Source organism: Dermacentor albipictus, chromosome 1, assembly GCF_038994185.2.
Source record: "Dermacentor albipictus isolate Rhodes 1998 colony chromosome 1, USDA_Dalb.pri_finalv2, whole genome shotgun sequence".
Taxonomy (NCBI): domain Eukaryota; kingdom Metazoa; phylum Arthropoda; class Arachnida; order Ixodida; family Ixodidae; genus Dermacentor; species Dermacentor albipictus.
In genome coordinates this window covers 390,577,583-390,598,499 of record NC_091821.1, presented here as the reverse complement: position 1 = coordinate 390,598,499, position 20,917 = coordinate 390,577,583, and the positions used below count along the sequence as shown (strand labels likewise).

Below are 20,917 nucleotides of genomic sequence, written 5' to 3'. Positions count from 1 at the left end.
GCCAACCGATTCCAACTAGCGCCCGCGAATTTCCTAATTTCATCGCTCCACCTAGTCTTTTGTCATCCTCGATTGCGTTTTCCTTCTCTTGGTACCCATTCTGCAACCCTAATGGTCCAACGGTTATCTAATCAGCGCATTACATCCATTTTTTCCTCTTGATGTCAATTAGAATATCCTCTATACCCGTTTGCTCTCTGATTCAAACAACTGTCTTTCTGTATCTTAATGCTATGCCTAGCAATCTTCGTTCCATCGCTCTTTGCGTGGTCCTTGCTCTCAAACATCTTTGTCAGTCTCCGAATCTCTGCCCCATATGTCAGCATTGGCAAAATGCACTGATTGCACATCTTACTTTTCAATGATAATGGCAAGCTTCCAGTCAGGAGCTGGCAATGTCTGCCGTATGCGATCCAACCCATTTTTATTCTTCTGTGAATTTCCTTCTCATAATCAGGGTTCCCTGTGATTAATTAACCTAGGTAAGCGTGCTCCTTCACAGTCTCTAGAGGCCCACTGGTGATCCTGACCTCTTGTTCCTTTGCCCGGCTATTTATCATTATCTTTATCTTCTGCATATTAATATTCAACCCCACTCTTACACTCTCTCTGTTAAGGTCTCCAATGATTTGCTGTAACTCGACTGCATTGTTGCTGAATAGAACAATGTCATCGGCAAACCGAAGGTAACTGAGATATTCGCCGCCGATCTTTACTCGTAAGCCTTCCCAGCTTAATAGCTTGAATTCTTCTAAGCAAGCAGTGAATAGCTTTGGAGAAATTGTGTCTCCCTGTCTCACCCCTTTCTCTATAGGTATCTCCCTGCTTTTCTTGTGTAGAATTAAGGTAGCTGTAGAACCTCTGTAGATATTCTTAAGCGAAAGACGAGCCAGTAAGACGAGAAACTATTTATAGGTTATATTTACAACAACACTTGCAGCGCTGACCGGTTAGATCCACAGCTCGAGCCCAGTTCGTTCTTACTCCTCTTTTCTGGAGTGATGGCACCCACGCGCCTCGTTCAAACAAATACCACACGCATGTAGCAATATTACTCCGCCAGTTAATCACAGAAGCAAACAAAATCATCGTCATGCGGCCTTATCAATATGGCGTCGTGCTTGATAGCTCCAGATCGTCCGCTGTTCTTGAAGAGTTTTTCCATCGGCGGAACCAATGAGGTATGCAACAGACATGGACAAAGTGTACGGAGTCTGAGTATATTTCACTCTTCAAAAGTCTGCGGTACAGTTCTTTTCACTGCTGAGCCGGTTTACTCATGAAACTTCGCTGCCAACTGAAGTGAAGCTTGACAATAAATAGTTGCAGCGAAGCAAGCATTTCAGTTCAATAAAGAATTAGGCTTTCGTCATTCCACTGTAATATGCGAGGGAAAACGTGTAAAATTAAGCGCTAATAATTTTACTTTTTTGTGGTTACCGCCTTATTTGGGTAACAGGAAAAGTTTGAAGTACGGATTATTTGCAGCCTCGTGGAGGAACAGTGGCTGGTTGTAATGAGGGCGTGGGCGAGGCTTCACTGTAGACTTAAGTTGTCTCCGACTATAGTAGCATTTTTTGTATTAGCTCTGGAAGAATTACAGCGAAATATATATTTGCGGAACAATCACAGTTCTTTTGGATTCCTCGTTTACTGCTCCAAGTGCGAAAACGACTCGTGTTGTTATTTGGGAAGTTGCGTACCGCTGTGTGGCCGCCAGTCCCATACAACCGCGTAGAGCGCAGGATACTGCGATTGTAGACGTACTGCGCCCACCGCGAAAGGTTAGAAAAACACCCACATAAGCACAATAGAGAAGTGGCTACGTGAGGCGGTTCGACCGATAACTGTAGAAGCGTCATTCAAAACACGTAATTGTTCTCCGCTTCCGACGGCGTTTTCTCTAATTCCTATTTAAATAAAAAGATGTTGATCCATAAATATTTTGTGAAGCAACGGTTATATTTGTTAGATTTGTTGTTAAATTCGCTTTTCCTTGCAGTTTGGTTGTTGCCTTGGCTCTCTCCCTTAGTAGATCGCTTGATTTCTCAACTCCTTGCGATTTCTGTTTCCAGTTGCCAATTTTGCACGAAAGGTGCTATACAATTAGGGAAAAACCAGACGAGGTAACGGGCGACAGTCATCTTGATTATCGGTTTGACGGTTATTGCAAGATTTCGTGATGGATGCTGTTTCACATTATTTTATTTCTCACCTTATCTAACCCATATCACGTGTATATGATTCCGGGCATCTGCCAGCGTCGCGACGAGCTGTCATTCAAAGAAATAATGAAGCAAAAGGAAAAGTTAAACGCAATTGGAGTTTTCTCCGCCCGCAACTCGTTCCACGAGAGTACAGACCAGCTGACTAACAGCCGCATCCCTTTCCGGGTCCCAGGATGAGCCTAAACAAAGAAGTTTGAACCAAAAAAAGCAACAGCTATGCGCGTGACAGTTGAATGGATGGTGACAAATGAACGCATCTCGGGTTAATCTGACGGGCGCCGAATCTATGAGAAAACTGGCCTTCACATCCCAAGAAATGCTGATAACTACCTCCATCCAAAAGGAGTGAAAAAGGCAGCATGCATAATGCTGACCGGTGAATAGCTGCCAAGTCTCAACATCGATCTGGCAGCGCTTTAGGAATGTGTGAGGAGTGGTGGCGCGGGTGGGGAGGGGGGGGGGGGGGGTATGCCATCTGATTTCGGGGGGGGGGGGGCCCGGGCCCCCCCGGCCCCCCCCCCCCCTGGGTACGTGCCCGATTTGTACCCTGCTGCTGTGCACTGAAAAAGGGAGCCGCCAGCTGGCGAGGCGAAGGCGGAGGAGAGAACATGGAGCGACAGAAAATGTCCGGTGATACTCGGTTAGTTCGCACATGGGGTGTCAGTGCTGTTACGTTGGCAGTATCCGCGTCGTCGGCAGCGGGGTACACGTGGTATATACCACGGCATATTACACATCCATTACCCCGCTGGCTGGATAAACAGGCTATGGTGTGTGTTCATCTGACAGCTGAAAGCAATGTTAAAGGTGTCCTGGAAAAGGTTTCTGACGATCATATCCAGGTTAGCTGTCAGTCATATCCAATAGTCCTTTCCCATTGTTTTGCTTAGTAAGTGTGCTGCGAAGCCAGTACGCGAACCTGAGAGAAGGCTGCACTGCACTGCGATGCACTTTATTATGTACCATGGCTTTCCTGACTTCATCAGGTTTTCATGGCAAGGCATCCACGTGCAATCCTGATTGCCTGTGCAACCTCCTGAGGTCGGCTGCGACTGGTATTGGGTAAACCGCCTATGAAAGTATTCTCGGGCGTTTGATTTCTTTACTAGCGCTTTTCATGCTTTTGGTGGCTCCTAATATTCATGAGTTTGAACTGATTGAGAATGGCGACTAAATAAATCCAGGTGATACTGTCGACAGCCACACCACGTCGCCATAGAACCAGACTAAGGGCAACTATTTTAAAAATTACACTATAAGCATTACAAGGGGAATTTATAAGTATACTTGTGTCATCTGCTTGTGTAGGTACCCCTGGTTCAGTTGTTAACAAAGTTAATGACTGGACACCTTCAAAAGAATGTAGCAGGACAGCTTTAAGGAACGGGGACACTGAAATAACACGCTATTGTTTTTCTTCAATGGGTGTGGTATAAGTGCTCAGAGTTCTGTATCTATGCTATTTACCACTAACACACTGAACTGAAGCATGACGCTCACAAAATCGATGATGTCCTTGTTATCAACATCATATTCAATGTTATTGGTATTCTTTGGGAACTTCACCCAGTTTGCGGTATGTGTCTGTGTATCTACTTATGTATGTCCGCGCCTAAGCTCTTTCCCGCCAATTAGGGCCCCTGGGTTGTCCATTGTCAAATGGGTAGAGCGTCAGCCTGCTTCGCTGAGGGATCGGGGTCCGAAACCAACCATCGGAGCAACTTGAATCACTGGCTATGTGCCACTCTTCAAAGAACCTCTTTGACGCCAACTTAGACCGCTAGGTATGACCCACTAGGTACATCCCGTGATCAAAATTATACGGACAAGGGATTAGGCGATAAAACAAATTTTTTCCTCTGTCTGTGAATGCAGCTTGAAATTAAAGACTGCGGTCCTAATTTGGCATTACGGATTTTCTAGAGCACTCCTCAGTTTCCGTTTATGTGTGCTAATTACGAATAAATTTTGTTTTTTCGGCGACCCTTTGGCCCGTATGTTTTTGCTCACGTGTATACGTGCTGCTCTTCAACGAACCTCCTTTATGTCAATTTGGGTCCCTGGGTTTCTGCCGATCTTTTTGACGCCGAGTTTGGTCACTGGGTGTACACCACTGAGTATATACTACTGGGTATGTCGACCCCCTTCAATGATAAAAAAAAATGTAAACTTTCTCCCGTGCAGAATGGAATTGAACCCACGTCGTAATATATTCAGACAATCTTGTCTGTACATATATTCACACACACGCGAAGGCTTCGCGAAGGCATTCCCAGTTGGCGCAGCTATATCCCCCTCAGAATTGAGGGGGATATAGGAACCCTGCCGCATACATGCCACATACATAACGTGTCTCTGCCGCTGTAATACGATGTTCTGCTACATTGCTTCAATTCTAGTAGCATTAGCGTCGACATTCATCACGAGACGAGTTCTGCCGGAATTTCTTATTCCGTTGTTATGTAGCACATGGTACTTGCATTTTACGGTAGCAATGAAAGGCAATTTTCTTGCGCTTTGACTTCCAAGGTCTCTATTTTGGCAACCTGCATGGTGACAGACGAGACGCATATACAGAACAGCTTGCAATGGAGCTATTGTCTAATTTATATGGCGGATACCTTGCCTTCAATTTATACCACGTATCACTTGTCTGGTCTGGACAAGGAAGGAAAAAAAACAAGAGGTGAAAAGCAGAGAGGTTAACCAGATTGAGTGTCCGGTTGGCTACTCTGCACAGGGGGATGGGGTAAGGGCAGGAAAGATAAGAAAACAAGAGAAGATTAAAAAAACGAAATAGAAGGAAAAAATACTTGGAGGACGCTTAAGATTCGCCTTCAAGAGTGGAACGCAACAGCGTTATCGCACCCAGTTCGCGCCGCCCACTCTTTCGATCGGCATGCTCTTAAGTCACACAAAGACGAAACATGCGCCTAAGCAAGAGGAACGAACCAAAGAACTCGATGTCTCGTAGGGAGAAACGATCTACGCGAGCCAAACGTCGTGATCGGCACGGACAGCCGGGCCGCGATGCGCCATGAAGGGGGACGCGACCATGGGGCTGACGCCTCAATGAGATCGTCCTCTATCTCGCTTGGGAGCACCACGCAGACGCATGACTCCTCGCCGGCAGCACGGCACACATCGAAGGGGACGCTTTCCCACCAGACGCGCTACGGCGCAGCGATCACGTCAGAGGTGTCCCGCATCGGACGCTGCAGCTAGGAATCGCGCTGTGAGCGGGAAGAAGAGCCGCGTCGCCTAAACACGAGGCTTCGAGTGACGCACGCTGGAAGTTGGAAGGGGAGATAGCGAGAAAACTTATTAAACTCAAGGGTATTGGGGCATCCTCGCACCGGTCCTCGCACGGCCCCAACGCACTCAAACGAGACGAAGGGGAGAAGCAGGCGAGTGGCGCGCCAGCTGTCGGGGCAGCGTCGTACATTGCGAGGAGGGAGTCTTCTGTGCTTGCCACAAGATGGCTCTGCGTGTGCGCCAAGCACAGCAGAAATGTAGCGGAAACGTACTTCGCTACTCCTTTAACTGTGACTTCTGTAGTTGACATGCTCATAATTACCGATATACACAGCAGCATAACTTTCTACGGCATGTTTCTAAGGCAACACCGCATTCACTAGAGGCGCTTTTGTCCCGCTTTGATCCATAGTACTCATGGCTGAGTGGTGGCCTCTCCGCCTTCCACTCCGGATACCCTGGTTCGATTCCCATCCAGCCCATCTTGCAAGTTGTTTTTATTTATAAATTGGCTTCCGCCATTTTTTGCTCACGGTCAACGCCGCTGACGCCGACGTTTCTGCGACACGAGAACCTTAACGCTATCGCGTTAAAAGGAATTCATCAGTTCGCACATTCTATAGTTTTCAATGAGGCCCGTTTCCTAATGAAATCGTGGTTACCGCCCGTAAAACCCCATAATTTTATTTTGTTTATTCCTAGCAACTATTATAGAAGGTCGCTAATTTTTCAGAAATGTTGATGATGACCTCCATTCTACGCAGGGGTCACTGTAGTAGAAGGCCATGGAGTTTGAAAGAGTGCTGAAGGAAGTTGGTGGCTTCGGTCTTTTCAACAAGACAATCATGGTCGGAGCGCTGGTGCTATCAACTTGGAACACGGCCCTGTGTTACTTCTTTCATGTATTCGTGCTAATCGCGCCACCCAGCCAGTGGTGCTTTGTCAACGGCACTTCACTCGAAGACTTCTCCTTTGCTAGCGCGTTGCCTCGACGGCGCTGCCAGATGGTGAGTTTATCCAGTGACGGCGCTAATGCCAGCTTCGCCGACGGCAGTGCGACAACTTGCCCTACGGGTTGGAAGTTCGATCCCACTGAGTTCTTCACGTCGGTCACGATGGAGGTATGTACAAGTTGCAATGCTGGCCTACTTTTTTTTTCTTGTGGCCTCGAGCGCATAAAAAAAGGATGGATATCTAGTATCTGTTTGCGAACGTTACTCTCTTTGTAAGGTCTATTTCACGTACGGTATCTCTGAAACCTTGCGATCCTTGCATTCAACTTTGCGTGTTCAATCTCGTCGATATCAAGAATAATCGTGGCGCGCGTGGCACCGATTCGGAGCAGTGACGAGGGTAGCAGAAAATAAATCTAAAAAAGAAAAAGAAACAAAACAACGATGATGTTTGAATCGCGTTGTCAAGCATATTGGAATAGCCCCTTTGTGCTGAGGGTTTTGTCATACTGATGAACTTGAGGGGAACAAATGTATATAAGTCCTCAGCTATGACATGTTTTAGGGTTTATTTTGAGCATCCGGGTTATCAAGATAGTCAGCCCCACTTCTGGGATTACTTGGAACATTGTAATAACGGGGTTGTTTGCTGAGAGATATATGTTTCTTCCCAACTTTTCCCTAGCTGGGTCAAATATAGATCAACTGGTTTCGTCAGCACTTTCATTTGTTTATCGAGGTTGGTATTTTGTTCGAACTCTAAAGTAATGCTGTGACTTTTTATGTATGAATATATGTACTCACGGTGAATTTGGTAACTACTTTTCCAGCACCGGAGGGTTGCTTGGTGCTCATCGTATAGATAGATCCAATGAAGATTAACCCACGAATAAGCTGTCACGCGGTAGCTGCGAAAGTACTGGGAAAGTCTCAATTAGGTACCCCTGCAGGTGGTTAGACTTTTCTGAGCGACTTGAGGGTTCGCTTTAAGGAAGCCAGTGAAATTAATTGTAGCGCGTTACTGCTGAAACTACGAAGGTCCTCGACATCAATCCCAGAGAAGAACAAATCATTTCGAGCAAGCAGACCATAGCGTGAAATATAGGGTGTATAATCATGGCCCTCGTCATTAGCATGAAATCTCATCCATCTACTCGCATTTTTGCCCTACAGACCATGGGTACTGCGATTACTGTTCTCCATGCCTGTATAGAAAATTGTGCATGAAAAAGCACCAGCCTGTATTCTCCGAGTGCTGACATTTTCAGCCAAGCATCCTTGGAGGCCGAATACAACAATGTGCTCGCTTTTGTGACCATGATAGAAATATTTGAGTACGTATATTAGGTATATCGTAGCAGAGGCAAGAACCATTCCAATAAGTTGCTTTATGCGCGTTCCTCTTCCCACATTTCATGTGAAGTAAGCACGATCACATAGCCTACGAAAAATTTGCTCAACTTCATAGAGTTCATGCATATTTGCGAGTGAACGCGAACAATCATTGTAGTGTTTGCCTTTTTGCGTTTTTATTTTTCAGAATCAGTGGATATGCGGCGAAAGCTGGAAAATGTACGCTGTCCACACCGCTTATTGGTCAGGATCGATGACGGGTTACTTCGTGTCAGGATTTCTCGCCGACAAGTAAGGTTAACACCCCTTGTACATACAGTTAAACGTGCGCGAACGAAAGGCAAGTAGGAAGGGCTACAACGGATTGCTCACCGTTCCTTTAAGCTTGTCATTTAATTAGAAACGAAAGCATGCAAAATTATGTCATCTATGAACTAAGAATGGAAATACACCCACTGTTAGATTTTCTACAGAGCGCTACGACTTTTCTTCTCAGTTTATTTGGTAGCCGAATCATCGATCCAGTACTGTATGAAGCGAGGTATTGCTTTCGAGTGTTTTATTAGTTTTTAGACTTCCATATTTGCTTGAGTGCAAGGTTTGCAACATTGCCTGCATGACTTGCAAGCCTGCATGACTTGCAAACCTGGTATGTGAAAATACGCTCATTACTCAAGTTTCGGAGCATGTAAAAAAAAAAATCAGGAAACGTCTCATTATTAAGAACAGGCAATGTTAATGTGACTTTTCGTATGATAATAACTATCATTACAAGGCTGTTTGGTAATTTTATTGTAAGATACAACCTACAGACTCCGCGTTGTCTCCGCATAGGGACAGCCGTAGGAAAAAAAAGAAGAGGTGTTATGAGAAAAAGCCCAGCCGGTGAACCACTCCGGTCGTCGTAGAACCAACATAACAAGAGAAATCGTCAAAACTCCACAGAGCATATTCTTCTAAAAAATTTGTCGCTGTGATCACGCCCACGTTGCAGAGATGGCGCTTGCACTTCTCAAGCAAACTCAAGTGCTTACACGCAATCTACTTTTCCTGATTAAAGGGACAAATGGAATAAAGAGTGGTTAGCGCTCTGTTTTCTTCCAGTCCAGACTTGGGCGATGTTCGATGCTGTTAGTCCACTCTCTTGAAAGATGGAGTTTATTTTTCGTTGAGTTCTCTCCTGCTTGGTGGAATTCTTATTGGCTGGGATATTGGAAACAGACTCATGCCTGTGTTTCAGCCAGTTCGTGTCCTTCGCTGTCATTTGTATTGCGGGCGTGCCAAGTTAATCCTTTGTCAATTATAACGAGTTTTTCTCAAAAATTAGTTATCAGTTTGAAAGCCAAGGTAAAGTGTGCTTGCCGTATGCTTTAGTTTGTAACACATATAACGCTGTAGGAATTCATTGGTATTAAGTTGCTTGACGTGTTGCCGTATGCTTTAGTTTGCAACACATAGAACGCTGTAGGAATTCATTGGTATTAAGTTGTTTGACGTGCTACAAATGGATCGGGTATATGTTTATTGAACAGTAAGCATCACATGGGAACTTGTATTTCAATTTGTTCTTTAGGGTGAGATATTCTGTGGTCCAAAATGTTGATTTTTTTCTGATTTCGCGCTATTTTTTTATAGCACATGTCTTTATTGCTTTCAAAAATTATAGAACACTTGACTGTGCGTGACTACTAAAATATTAGTTAGTTCATTTTAGTCGTCGCGCCAACCGGGCAGTGTGTATATTCCCCATCGTCGAATCTAGATTTATTGTGAAGCTTTATTCAAATAATAACTTGTATTAACGTGACAGCATTAAGGGCCCCGTGTCGCAGAAAATCAGGTGTCGACGTCGGAGGAATTGTCCGTGAGTGAAAATTTCCGTGCATATTTAGGTATATGTATATGCCATGCCTTGCTATATGACATGCGGTATATGTGCGCTATATTTCCGCACCATTCTATCACTTAAGTTACTCCCAGCTTGTCTTAAATTCTTGGCTAAGTTACTCCTAGGAATTTTGTGAATGGCAACCCATAAACAAACGTCACGAGACAAAACACCGAAAGTGGATGTTAAATATTCTCAGACTTAAACAATAAAAGCGCGAAACAGTAACATAAACCTGAAAATGTTGCAATTTTCCGGTGCGGCTTTTCCCTACCCCCCGGATCGGCCCAGAAAGCTCCCCTTCGTGCATAGCGTTCGCCGCCAGCATTTCCCGGTAAACATTACGGTTACATAAGCTGTAGTTGCCGGGAAACGTGAGAAGCAGTCGGGGATTTTTGAATGCTATCGCGTTCCACTTCTGAAGGCGCAGCTTAATCTTCCTGCAATTTTTTTTTTGACGCGAGTAGCGGTTTTGGTATTGCGTCTTTATTTTGCTAAGTAGCGCATCTTACAGTCATTAGAGATGTTTCTGTAGCTCTCGTGTGGTCCTCGTTTGTTTGTTTATGGTGGCGCGTTCCCTTCGGGAAATACGTCGCGTCTGTGACTGCCCTATTTCATGCCATTTTTCGGTGTTGCTGATGGGGAGAACGCAAAGACTGACACGATAACGCTGCATTTATCGCATCCACTGCAGTGCAAGTGCGCTTAAGCACCTAGGGGTCACTCCTGGACATTTGTGTGTTTCATGTGCACACTATCGATGGACTCGGAGGGGCTAAAGAAAGGCGAACTCAAACTGGAAGCGAAAGGAAAACAGCAACGTAAGGAGACCAGAAACATAAAGAAAGGCTACATTAATGTGGACCATAAGAAAGACTGTAATACTGAGGATGGTTTGGTAAATTATCAGTTTGACGCCACTGTAATAATATTTCCCTGAGTAAGTGCCTCGTACAACTTCGGAAGTAGAATGAATATCCGAAAGCTGGTGGGCGCTTACTAAAAAAATAAATAAATAAAAAGAAAAATGTCCCAGTCGTCGTTCCACCATGAAAAAAACAGAAAAAAGATTTTCTTAATTTTCTTGCGTAAATACTTAGTTACAGTTCCTAGCAGTTTCGACAGAAAAGGTAGCTTTGTGAAAGAACGAATGGAATAAACTTTTCAAAACATTTTCAGCCTTACGGACAGTCCAACTATAGCTGATACCACATGAAGAATGTCAAAAGCCCGACCACGTTCCCGACTCTTTGGATTGCAGTTCTTTCATACCACCCTTGCAATGTATCACCAGGAAAGGAGAAGAAAAAAAAAAAACCCTGAAAGGCGTGTCACGTGACACTCTCGAAACCTAAAAGAAGATAAGAAGGAGCAGTCAGGGAAACGTGCCCAAGCACGTGGAGGCATCCCAGGTGCTTCCTGGTGACAGAGTGCGGCAGCGCTGGGTTTTTTGGCTGCTTGTCTGCTGCGCCACCCGGAAGTTGTAATGCGCGGCTAACCGAGCTCACACTCCGGAGGTAGTGTTGCCGTTGTAACGGCAACAAATTTCCTGGTATCGAGGTGGCCAAAATAACTAAAAGCATCAAATGCGGCGAGCTGAAGCCGAGTGGCATGAGCTGGAGAAAGCGGCGGCAACTTCGTCGGCCAACGGCACTCAAAGCTAACACGAACCGCCATGCTGTTTTCAGGATTCAACACGCAATGTGCCCATTTCAGTTGATTCCCGAAGTGTAAGCATGGGGGAGAACGAATTGAGAGCAGCTTGCCTTGCGAAGACTGGATTGACGAAGTCATACTGCAGCCAAGTTCTTTTTTTTCTTTCTTTCATGTACTAGAGTGTGCGATGACTTAAAGGAGGTGCACGGAGTGATCTAGTAGAAACGCAAATAATTATTTCGCATCATGACTATCATTTCGCAGTGACTATCATGAGCGACGTCCAAACGGGCGCTTGTATCGGCAGCTTCGAAGCTTCGAGAAAGGAAATAAACTATGGGAGGCAGCATTACGTCAACGCAGCTAGCCTTGGCATGACAAGCAAACTTCCCGTGAAGCCATTATCTTCGCTTTTTTACTCGAAAAGTACGCTCAATATGTGACCTCTGTGGTTCAGCGTATTGTCCGGACCTGCTTGGTTCCTGGTAGTTCTTTAATCGATGCGTAGACTGTACTAGTTGCTCGAAGTTCTGCCTGTAGAGCGTGGACCGAACGGGAGCACTAAATCCTACCGCGCGTCCTGACTTGACGAGCACTAGTTGGGCTGACTGGTTTGGCTTCATTCGTGTAGCGCAGTGCTCCCTCCTAGTTCATTGCTTCCTCCATGCTTCGAAGTTTTAACCGTATCCCACCGCACACAGGCACAACGCCACGGCTTGATTTGGCGGTCGGCTCGCGGTTCGTTTGCTGCCGGCCAGATGCTTATGCTCTTGTCATCATACAGCCTCACCTGTCTCATATACTTTTTTTTTTGCTGCAGAATTGGCCGCAAGAAGACGGCCCTGCTGCTAATAGCGGTGGGATCCACGTGCAACCTGCTCGGTGCCTTCTTCTCCCAGTTCGTTAGCTACACGATCCTCAAGTTCTTTGCTGCCGCAGGCTCTTACACGGTCACGACGACAGTATTTGTGTTAGGTGAGTTGTTGGAATGAAGGAAGGGTCATAGGATAGCATTCACCCACTTGTAGTGCCACAAGAGAGCTTTAAGGTAGATGAGAATTCCAAAAGAGTTGCTTATAAGATGTCCATACTAGGGCCTGATGGGTACCTTTTATGAAATATGTCCAAGTGTGTGACTGTGGTCAATGTCTGAAGAAAAAGTTATGAGACTTGTTGTAACAAACGCGAAGAATGGGTAGGTGATAGCCTCTCTTTGTTTCGTTTTTTTTGCGATAGCAATTACATGGACATACAGGCGCATTTTTGCCGTCGCCGTCGCTGCCGGGCGATGTATGCTCTATGTGCGAGTGAAAGCACGCGAGGGAAGCGCACGATCGCGGCTCTATCTCGCGCTCCATATATGGAGGAAAGTGGGGAGGGAGCGCAAGAGGGTGTGGGTGGCTTCGACTCCGCCAACAAGTGCATACTTTGCACGGCCACGCGCGGTCGCGCGTGCCGTATCTTGGGAGGGATTTGCAGACGGCCCATACCTTTGTGCGCACTGTGTTCTGGCCGCTATTGGGTTGAAGCGATAAACCGCACGAATGTCACTTCGCTCGCTGCGGCTGCCGCGCTTGCTCGCACCAGCGTTTTGACAGCGAGTGTCCGCGCTAATCGAGTGTGATGTGTTCATCTTTGCTTGTGCGCGCTGGCACTATCCTTGTTAGGGTTTTCTTGGGTATCCTTTCTGGCAGTTTCTACGATAGCGTAGATGTCTCATTTTTCTTTTTATGCGAAGCATATTACGAGGGCTCAACCCAGCTCCTCAGGCGCGGCGGTGACCATGAAATCACGTGACACCGTGACGTCACGACAGAGGAGAAGTGGCTTTGGCTCAACTCTTGCAAGACGGGCTGGGTGGGAATCGAACCAGGGTCTCCGGAGTGTGGGACGGAGACGCTACCACTGAGCCACGAGTACAACGCTTCAAAGCGGTACAAAAGCGCCTCTAGTGAATGCGGTGTTGCCTTAGAAACGCGCTGTTTCTAAGGCGTGCGTCTCTTGCTCAGGCGCACATTTCGTTGCCGCGCCGAACGCTGCTTTGCTCGACGCTCACCGCGTCCAATGCGGGGCGCGTAGTCGCTGCCCTGTAGCCCATTGTCTTACACCCCTTGGCGGGTCGACGGGAACGCTGTCGCGTTCCACTCTTGAAGGCGAAGAAGTAATGCATGAGTTGTTTCTTCGTCTAGCCGAACCAAATATAGCCAAGCAACAGCAGTTCACCAGGCTAAACAGTGGTTCAACAACTAAAATAAAGGCTAGTATGCTTCGCATCCTGGGCTTAACCTTACCTAAGCCACAGCCATTTTTTATTAATTACTTTTCGCCACCTTGCGAGCTTCTGCAGAACTATTACGTCGAACCATCCTTGATATATCAGTTAGTAAGCGAATGTTTCGAAGTTTATACGGGCGATAAAACTGCTATCCTTGCTTCGTATAGCGTTTATTGGAGGCCGCACAAGACCTAGATCTTACTATCCTCAATGACCCACAAAAACCCACACGGGTCGGTAACAGTGGCGCAAAAACACCACGCCAGACCACTGGCGTTCTTTACAAGAACGCACCGGGCCGCCGCTGCCAGAACACAGGCCACACGGTCGGCATTGATTACATTTTGCCGCTGACTTATGAAATGGTCGCCAACAGGGTGAAAACGGCCACGGCCCGCATTACGCAGTGGGATAAATTCCTTCAGCTACGCGAAGAAACAGCACCCGACTCCGTATTTAATCTCAACGAATGGATCAGGTCGCTGAGCCGGGACGTGACTTCCATGACATACGAAATGGCGGCGCCTCAAGAACAGCCATCGACGGATTCCCGCCTCCTGCACATGTGGGAAGCGCTCGAAAGCCCCACGCGCAGATGGCAGCGCCAATGTCACAACAAGCTGCGACGGTGCATAGCGAAGCTCGAACGCGAGATAGAGGCTCACACCTCTACAGTGGAATGTCAGCAGTGGAACCAGATGTGCGACAGCCTCAACGGCCAGCTGGGCTGCGAAATGACATGGCACCTGCTGCGATACCTACTGGATCCCGGCAACACCAAGTCAACGGCATGCGATAAGTTGACGCAACTAATACACCAATACCCTGGCACCGACGAGGAGCTGCCGGCGGAGCTCGCCAGCTGGTACATTGACATCTCGAGACAGAGTGGCACATGCCACACTACGTTGGAGCTCCCAATGAACAGCTGGATGCTGATATTTCGGACGCAGAGGTATACGCTGCGCTGCACAGGCTGCGCACGATGTCAGCTCCGGGCATCGACGGGGTTACGAACAAGGCGCTGCGTAACCTCGTCGACCCGAAGTCGTTGGGAGCAATAACCGAATACATGAAAGAGTGCTGGCACTTCAGCCGTTTACCTCCTTAGTGGAAACACACACGGGTGGTGTTCATACCAAAACCGGGCAAGAAACTTAACCTAGAGAATCTTCGCCCCATTTTACTCACCTCCTGTCTAGACAAGCTCATGGAGCATGTAATACTCTGCCGCTTGCAGATCTTTGCAGAGGAACACGATCTCCTACCATCCACAATGCTTGGTTTTCGAGCACAATTGTCTGCACAGGACGTTCTTCTCCAATTACACCACGACCTCTTGCATCTAGACAGGGGTTCGAGCACGAAAGCTCCGCCGTAAGTCTGGACGTCCATAAGGCTTTTTACAACGCGCTACACGCGGTCGTGCTCGAGAGCTTAGCCGACTTACAACTCGGCGAACAAACCTACAACTATATGAGGTCCTTCCTCACAGACAGGACGGTCGAGCACTCGGTCGGGGACCTGCGCTCGGCTGTAATCCGGCTCGCGAACAGAGGCACGCCGCAAGACGCAGTCTTGTCACCATTCCTATTCAACCTAGCATGCGCGCCCTGCCTCTGAAACTGAATAAAGTCCCGGGACTCAGAAACACGCTATACCACAATGACATCGCGCTCCGGACGTGTGAAGGGTCGGACGGCACAATTCAAGAAAGGCTCCATTATGTCACCGACATCGTCGTGCGACAGGTGAACGCAGTGGGACTAGAGTGCTCACAGCACAAATCGGAACTCCTCCTGATCCGGCCACCCAACCGAAGCAAGCAAAACTCCCCTCACCTCTCATCCCGATACGCGCAGACCGGCAGCCGGTCACCCACGTCGAGCACATGCGAGTACTGGGCATGATACTACAGCAGAACCGGCGGAATGGCATCACCATGGACCAGCTTCAGATGACGGTGAAACAGAACCCGAGGCTGCTACGCAGAGTGAGCGCGCGTAAGCAAGGCATGAAGGAGAAAGACCTGCTCCAACTAGTCCAAGCCTATGTCGTCAGCCGTCTCATCTATGCACTACCATACCTACAGTTGCAGAAGACAGAACGAGCTCGCCTCGACTGCATTATACGACACGCATACAAGGTAGCCCTGGGCTTACCAAGACACACATACACAGAAAAACAATTGAACTGAGAGTTCATGACACCATCGATGGACTCATTTAAGCACACCGCACATCACAGCTTCACCGTCTTCAAGGCAGCAAGACCGGCCGCTGGATCCTCGCTCGAAAGGGCCTCAGAGCATCCCCGACTAGCAGTGACCCCGCTACTATCCCACCACACATAAGGGGCATGTTCATCATCAAACCGCTGCCCCAAACACACTCGCCGACCACCACGACGGCAGAAGAGCGAGGGCCTTGGCCCTACAAAAGACGTACGGGACCAACTCCGCCTTGGCATAAGTCTACGCAGCCTAGTACTCTGATCAACCGCACAACTACGCCATTGGCGCCGTTCCAGGCCCTGGACTGAAGGCACAGACAGCTTCGACCTCCCTTCGCGCTGCCACCCGCAGCGAAGCAGAAGAAGCCGCCATTGCGTTGGCAGTGGCCTCCACAGACGCCTGTATAGTTATGAGTGAATCCAAAACCGCCATAACAATGTTTGCGCGAGGGAAAGTGGCACACACCACGCTAACGCTCCTACATTCACTTAACTACAGTGAAGAACCACGCTCAATAGAGTTAATATGGGCCCCGGCTCACGCGGGAAATCCAGGGAAAGAAGCTGCCCGAAATGCTCGAGGATTCGTAGGCTGAGCGGTGGGCCTGCTGCACCCGGAGTCCTTAATCAAAGTCCTGCACTCATATCACGACATAACCCCATATCACCGTCTTACACGACACACTAGGCCCGCATCACACAGTAAGCTAAATAAGCGTCACGAGATCACCTGGCGTAGGTTACAGACACGCTCATACCAGAACCCCTACGTATACTCACACATTTACCCGGACAGAGTATGTCCGTGCTGTCACCTGTGCGGCGAGCTAGCTACGCTCAGTCACATCCTCTGGGACTGTGAGGAGGAGCCCCCGCCCCCCGAATCCTGGCCTCTCCCTCACCTTCATCGTGGGAGGAAGTGCCGCTTCGCTCCAGCCCGGACGTGCTACTCCGAGCCATGGAGCGAGCCGAAGAAGTCGCCGTCACGCATCGCCTGGCGGTCATCTGGCCTTCCTGACGAGCCCATACGAATGAAATTGTCTATATTTCGCTCTCTGTAGCTGTTTACTAATTAGTTATCACAATCGATGCATACCATTTCAGGCGAAACTGCGACTTTCTTTTAGTGACGTTCAAAGCTTACATTGCAGTAGGGGTAGGTAGTTGTGAGGAGTCTTCATTCTTGAATAACGCCCTGAAATAAAAACAAAAGGAGTACTAAAGAATGAGGAGTACAAAATAATTCTAACTTCTTTTATTTATTTTTACAAGAGTACATGCTTATCTTCATGGGCTTCCTGGACTGGAAAGCAGAACTCGGTATCGCTTCACGGTCTCTGACTTTTCAGGGTCTTCCAACACATTTTACTATTTCATTTGGTTTGCCATGAAACGAGGAGTAGTCGGCGTCATCTAAATGTGCCAGCCTGCACCACGTCATAAAAGAATAAATGGAAGAACATATTACTGAATTCGTTTTGGCATTTCTTCCTCTGCTTTTAATAAATTTTCATGGCACAAGTTCAAGGCACGATGCCGTTCAATATCGTCACCCCAAAGATGGTGCACGGCACAGTTTTTTTTTGCGATAGCCAATTATATGAACACTCAAGACGCCTTTCCACCGTCGTCGTGGCCGTCGTCGTGGTCGTCGGCATCACCGTGGTGTTCCGTATATATATGTTACGCGATCTCCGGAATACAAGTATACTAAGTAACGCAAAAGAGATCACTGGAAGATGTTTTCAATAATGGGAGCAACAAATTAACAACTCTCCAATTGTGTGAATTTCTTTTTAAGTCGCACAAACTACAAGTCTGCGGTTAGTTTTTTTTTACAACTTACAAAGAAACATGCACGATGTAACGTCAGTAGCGCTCTCAGAACAACGCTACACATGCCACTGCTTTACGCACACGCGTTAGAGGACGAAGTTCCAAATGGCTAGATAAAGCACTACGTTCACATTATTATGCCGGCAACAAATGTGCCGTCAATAGTACGCTTCGCAAAACTAGTGTTGTCCTAGTGTGCGCAACGAGAACAGATAAAGGCAGCCTTGTAGCCCTACTCCGTAAATTAAGGTACCCAGCCTTCATATCATGTATTGGCAGAATTGTATGAGCCACATACTGCGCGTCTAAATGCATCAGAGATTGGAAAATTGAGTCTAAGATGGCACTGACGTGTCTGCTGCGGCAGCAGTCTGAAAAGCAGGGCATTCTTGTGAAGAAAACAGGCATGGTCTAGCTTTTGTCAAATGTAATGAATAATCAGCACAAATTCAGTGATGGAGGAGGCCGCAGTGGGCCAATGTCGGCCAAACAGAAACAAGAAGCTAACGAAAAGGGACGTCTGGTGCAAAAAAAAGAAAAAAATTATTCTAACGGGTATTTGGGTTGCATGCGCGCAGAATGAGCCTAGCCGTTTTCTGTAGAAGAAAGCGATATATATATATATATATATATATATATATATATATATATATATATATATATATATATATATATATATATATATATATATATATATATATATATATATATATATATATATATATATATATATATATATATATATAAAGCGCAGCGTTATCAAGTGCCACTAGGCAGAGTACCGTCCTCGCTGGCAGGAGGTTGCATCTTGCAGCTCATTTCTTATAGGACTGACAAAAGAGGGAACTTCGAAGGGGTGAAATGCAGCCTTTCACTTTTCACAACTGCTTTGATGTAAACCGTCTAGTAGATGATCGTGTAAAAAGGTATTTCGTGCGCTTATTAAGGAAAATGGCCCTGGGTCTTGTGCCGGAACTACGATAGTGAAGTTACATTAACGCTACATGGCAATAATTATAACAACACTTGAAAGTTTGAAAAGCAACTTTAACAGTGCAACGCTGGTGTAATCACGTTCGCGGCAAGGTGCTTGGCTACTAAGGAATGCCACATCTTTCTGTTCCCCCATTTTCTTCCTGCCGCCTAGAGTAGCCAACAAGATGCTTTTATGGTTAACATCCCCGCCCTCTGCCTTTCTTGTCTCTTTGTTCCCCACTGCGGCGATCCCTATCATATAGACTCGTAGATGGGTAATGGCATGTTAGCGCTATAGAACCGGCAGAACTTGCCATAGGCATGATATCGCTGTAGATCGTGGGTTTGACTTCCGCTGCCATCTGGCATTACCGGTGTGGTAATGATAATAATAAAAAATGGCTGTGGCTTAGGCAAGGTTAAGCCCAGGATGCGAAGCATACTAGCCTTTATTTTAGTTGTTGAACCACTGTTTAGCCTGGTGAACTGCTGTTCCTTGGCTATATTTGGTTCGGCTAGACGAAGAAACAACTCATGCATTACTTCTTCGCCTTCAAGAGTGGAACGCGACAGCGTTCCCGTCGACCCGCCAAGGGGTGTAAGACAATGGGCTACAGGGCAGCGACTACGCGCCCCGCATTGGACGCGGTGAGCGTCGAGCAAAGCAGCGTTCGGCGCGGCAACGAAATGTGCGCCTGAGCAAGAGACGCACGCCTTAGAAACAGCGCGTTTCTAAGGCAACACCGCATTCACTAGAGGCGTTTTTGTACCGCTTTGAAGCGTTGTACTCGTGGCTCAGTGGTAGCGTCTCCGTCCCACACTCCGGAGACCCTGGTTCGATTCCCACCCGGCCCGTCTTGCAAGAGTTGAGCCAAAGCCACTTCTCCTCTGTCGTGACGTCACGGTGTCACGTGATTTCATGGTCACCGCCGCGCCTGAGGAGCTGGGTTGAGCCCTCGTAATATGCTTCGCATAAAAAATGAATGGCACAATGTGCTCGTCACTGGGCTTTGTACCCTGGTGAACAGTTAGGGAAGAAGCCTGCGATTGCAAAATACATACAAATTGTGCTCGATCGTGACACTGGGAGCAAGTCAATGTTTCGTCAATTTCTCATGAAAACGCAGCTGCGATGTTGATAGGTGGATACACAGACAGACAACTAGGCAGATAGATCGAGTCAAACAGAGAGAGAGAGAGAGAGAGAGAGATGCTGCAGATGTTTGCCAGGCCACACGCCTAGTATGCTATTCCTATGACAAGGGTGATGCATCAAATCATAATATTTTATCCAAGGAATTGTGTACTTGTCACGGCGTTCCAAATTGCAATCTCTATCTTTATGCAGTAATGAAACGCGTTATAAATCTGATGTTTTACAGTTCTAACGTGGAATTCACAAGGCGTTCCGTATGTAAGATCTGTTTGCCATTGTCCAATACACGCCTGATTTCGTTATGTTGAAGTGTGATTTCCGCAGTGATGGAGTACACCATATCGGAAAAAAGGACCCTGGTTGCCTTCATCTGGGCCACAAGTTGGACTGTACTGGCCACCATGCTGCCCTGGTACGCGTACCTCTTGCAGAACTGGAGGGTGCTCATCGCTACGAATGCCTCCATGAGCGTGTTTTTACTCGTCATCTTCTGGTGAGTATGACTCGATTATTATTGCGATAGTAATTGTGTGGACGCTCGAAGCTTATTCACACCGCCGCCACCACCGCTGGCGTTGTGTCCTGATGCGCGGCTCGCGCGTGGAAGGTTGGACGGTCTTTACGCGGGCAGTGAGTGTGGCAGGAAGAAAAAATCGACGAAGAGGAGTGGACGCACCGTTAACGCTGCACTCAGTCACCTCGGTGACGGAGCAATTAAGGGCAGCGTTCTGCCTTCCACTACTGCCAGGAGCGTTACTGCCGGGCGGATGTGCGTAAGATCTGGCGAATAAACGTTAAGCTAGCCTTATCAAGTATATTACTAGTCCGTGCAACGTGGGCGTGCACCACCGTGCACCATCGAGTTGCGACGCCTGCAACTCCACTTGCGACGCGCATCACGCGAGCGTCCTGAGAGGCCAAGTCCCAGAAGCAGTTGCTTTGCGTGCTGCGTCGCGTCAACATCGTCCGAAAAGTTCAAGCGCCACGCTAAACATCGCTACCGCTGTCGATGCACCGCTTTTCGTTGCTATACTGCCACATCTTCTACTCTTATTGTTTCCAGAGGAGGGAACGCGCATCCGCGACGAGAGCAAAAGGAGCGTGACGTCA

At 47.4% G+C, this 20,917-nt stretch overlaps 1 protein-coding gene and 1 long non-coding RNA gene across 3 annotated transcripts in view; one reads left to right on the top strand and one right to left on the bottom strand.

The window, feature by feature from the left end:
• Positions 1-20,917, bottom strand: part of LOC135914277 (uncharacterized) — a 241,449-nt gene that overhangs the window by 122,372 nt on the left and 98,160 nt on the right. The gene's annotated exons all lie outside the window — the stretch shown is intronic.
• LOC139054988 (solute carrier family 22 member 7-like) overlaps positions 1-20,917 on the top strand; it is a 29,121-nt gene that overhangs the window by 5,550 nt on the left and 2,654 nt on the right. The window contains exons 2-5 of the mRNA XM_070532693.1: positions 6,248-6,604; positions 7,977-8,080; positions 12,154-12,308; positions 20,132-20,300. Coding sequence (XP_070388794.1) covers positions 6,269-6,604; positions 7,977-8,080; positions 12,154-12,308; positions 20,132-20,300 — 764 coding nt within the window. The 5' untranslated portion in view covers positions 6,248-6,268. The remainder of the gene's footprint in view (positions 1-6,247; positions 6,605-7,976; positions 8,081-12,153; positions 12,309-20,131; positions 20,301-20,917) is intronic.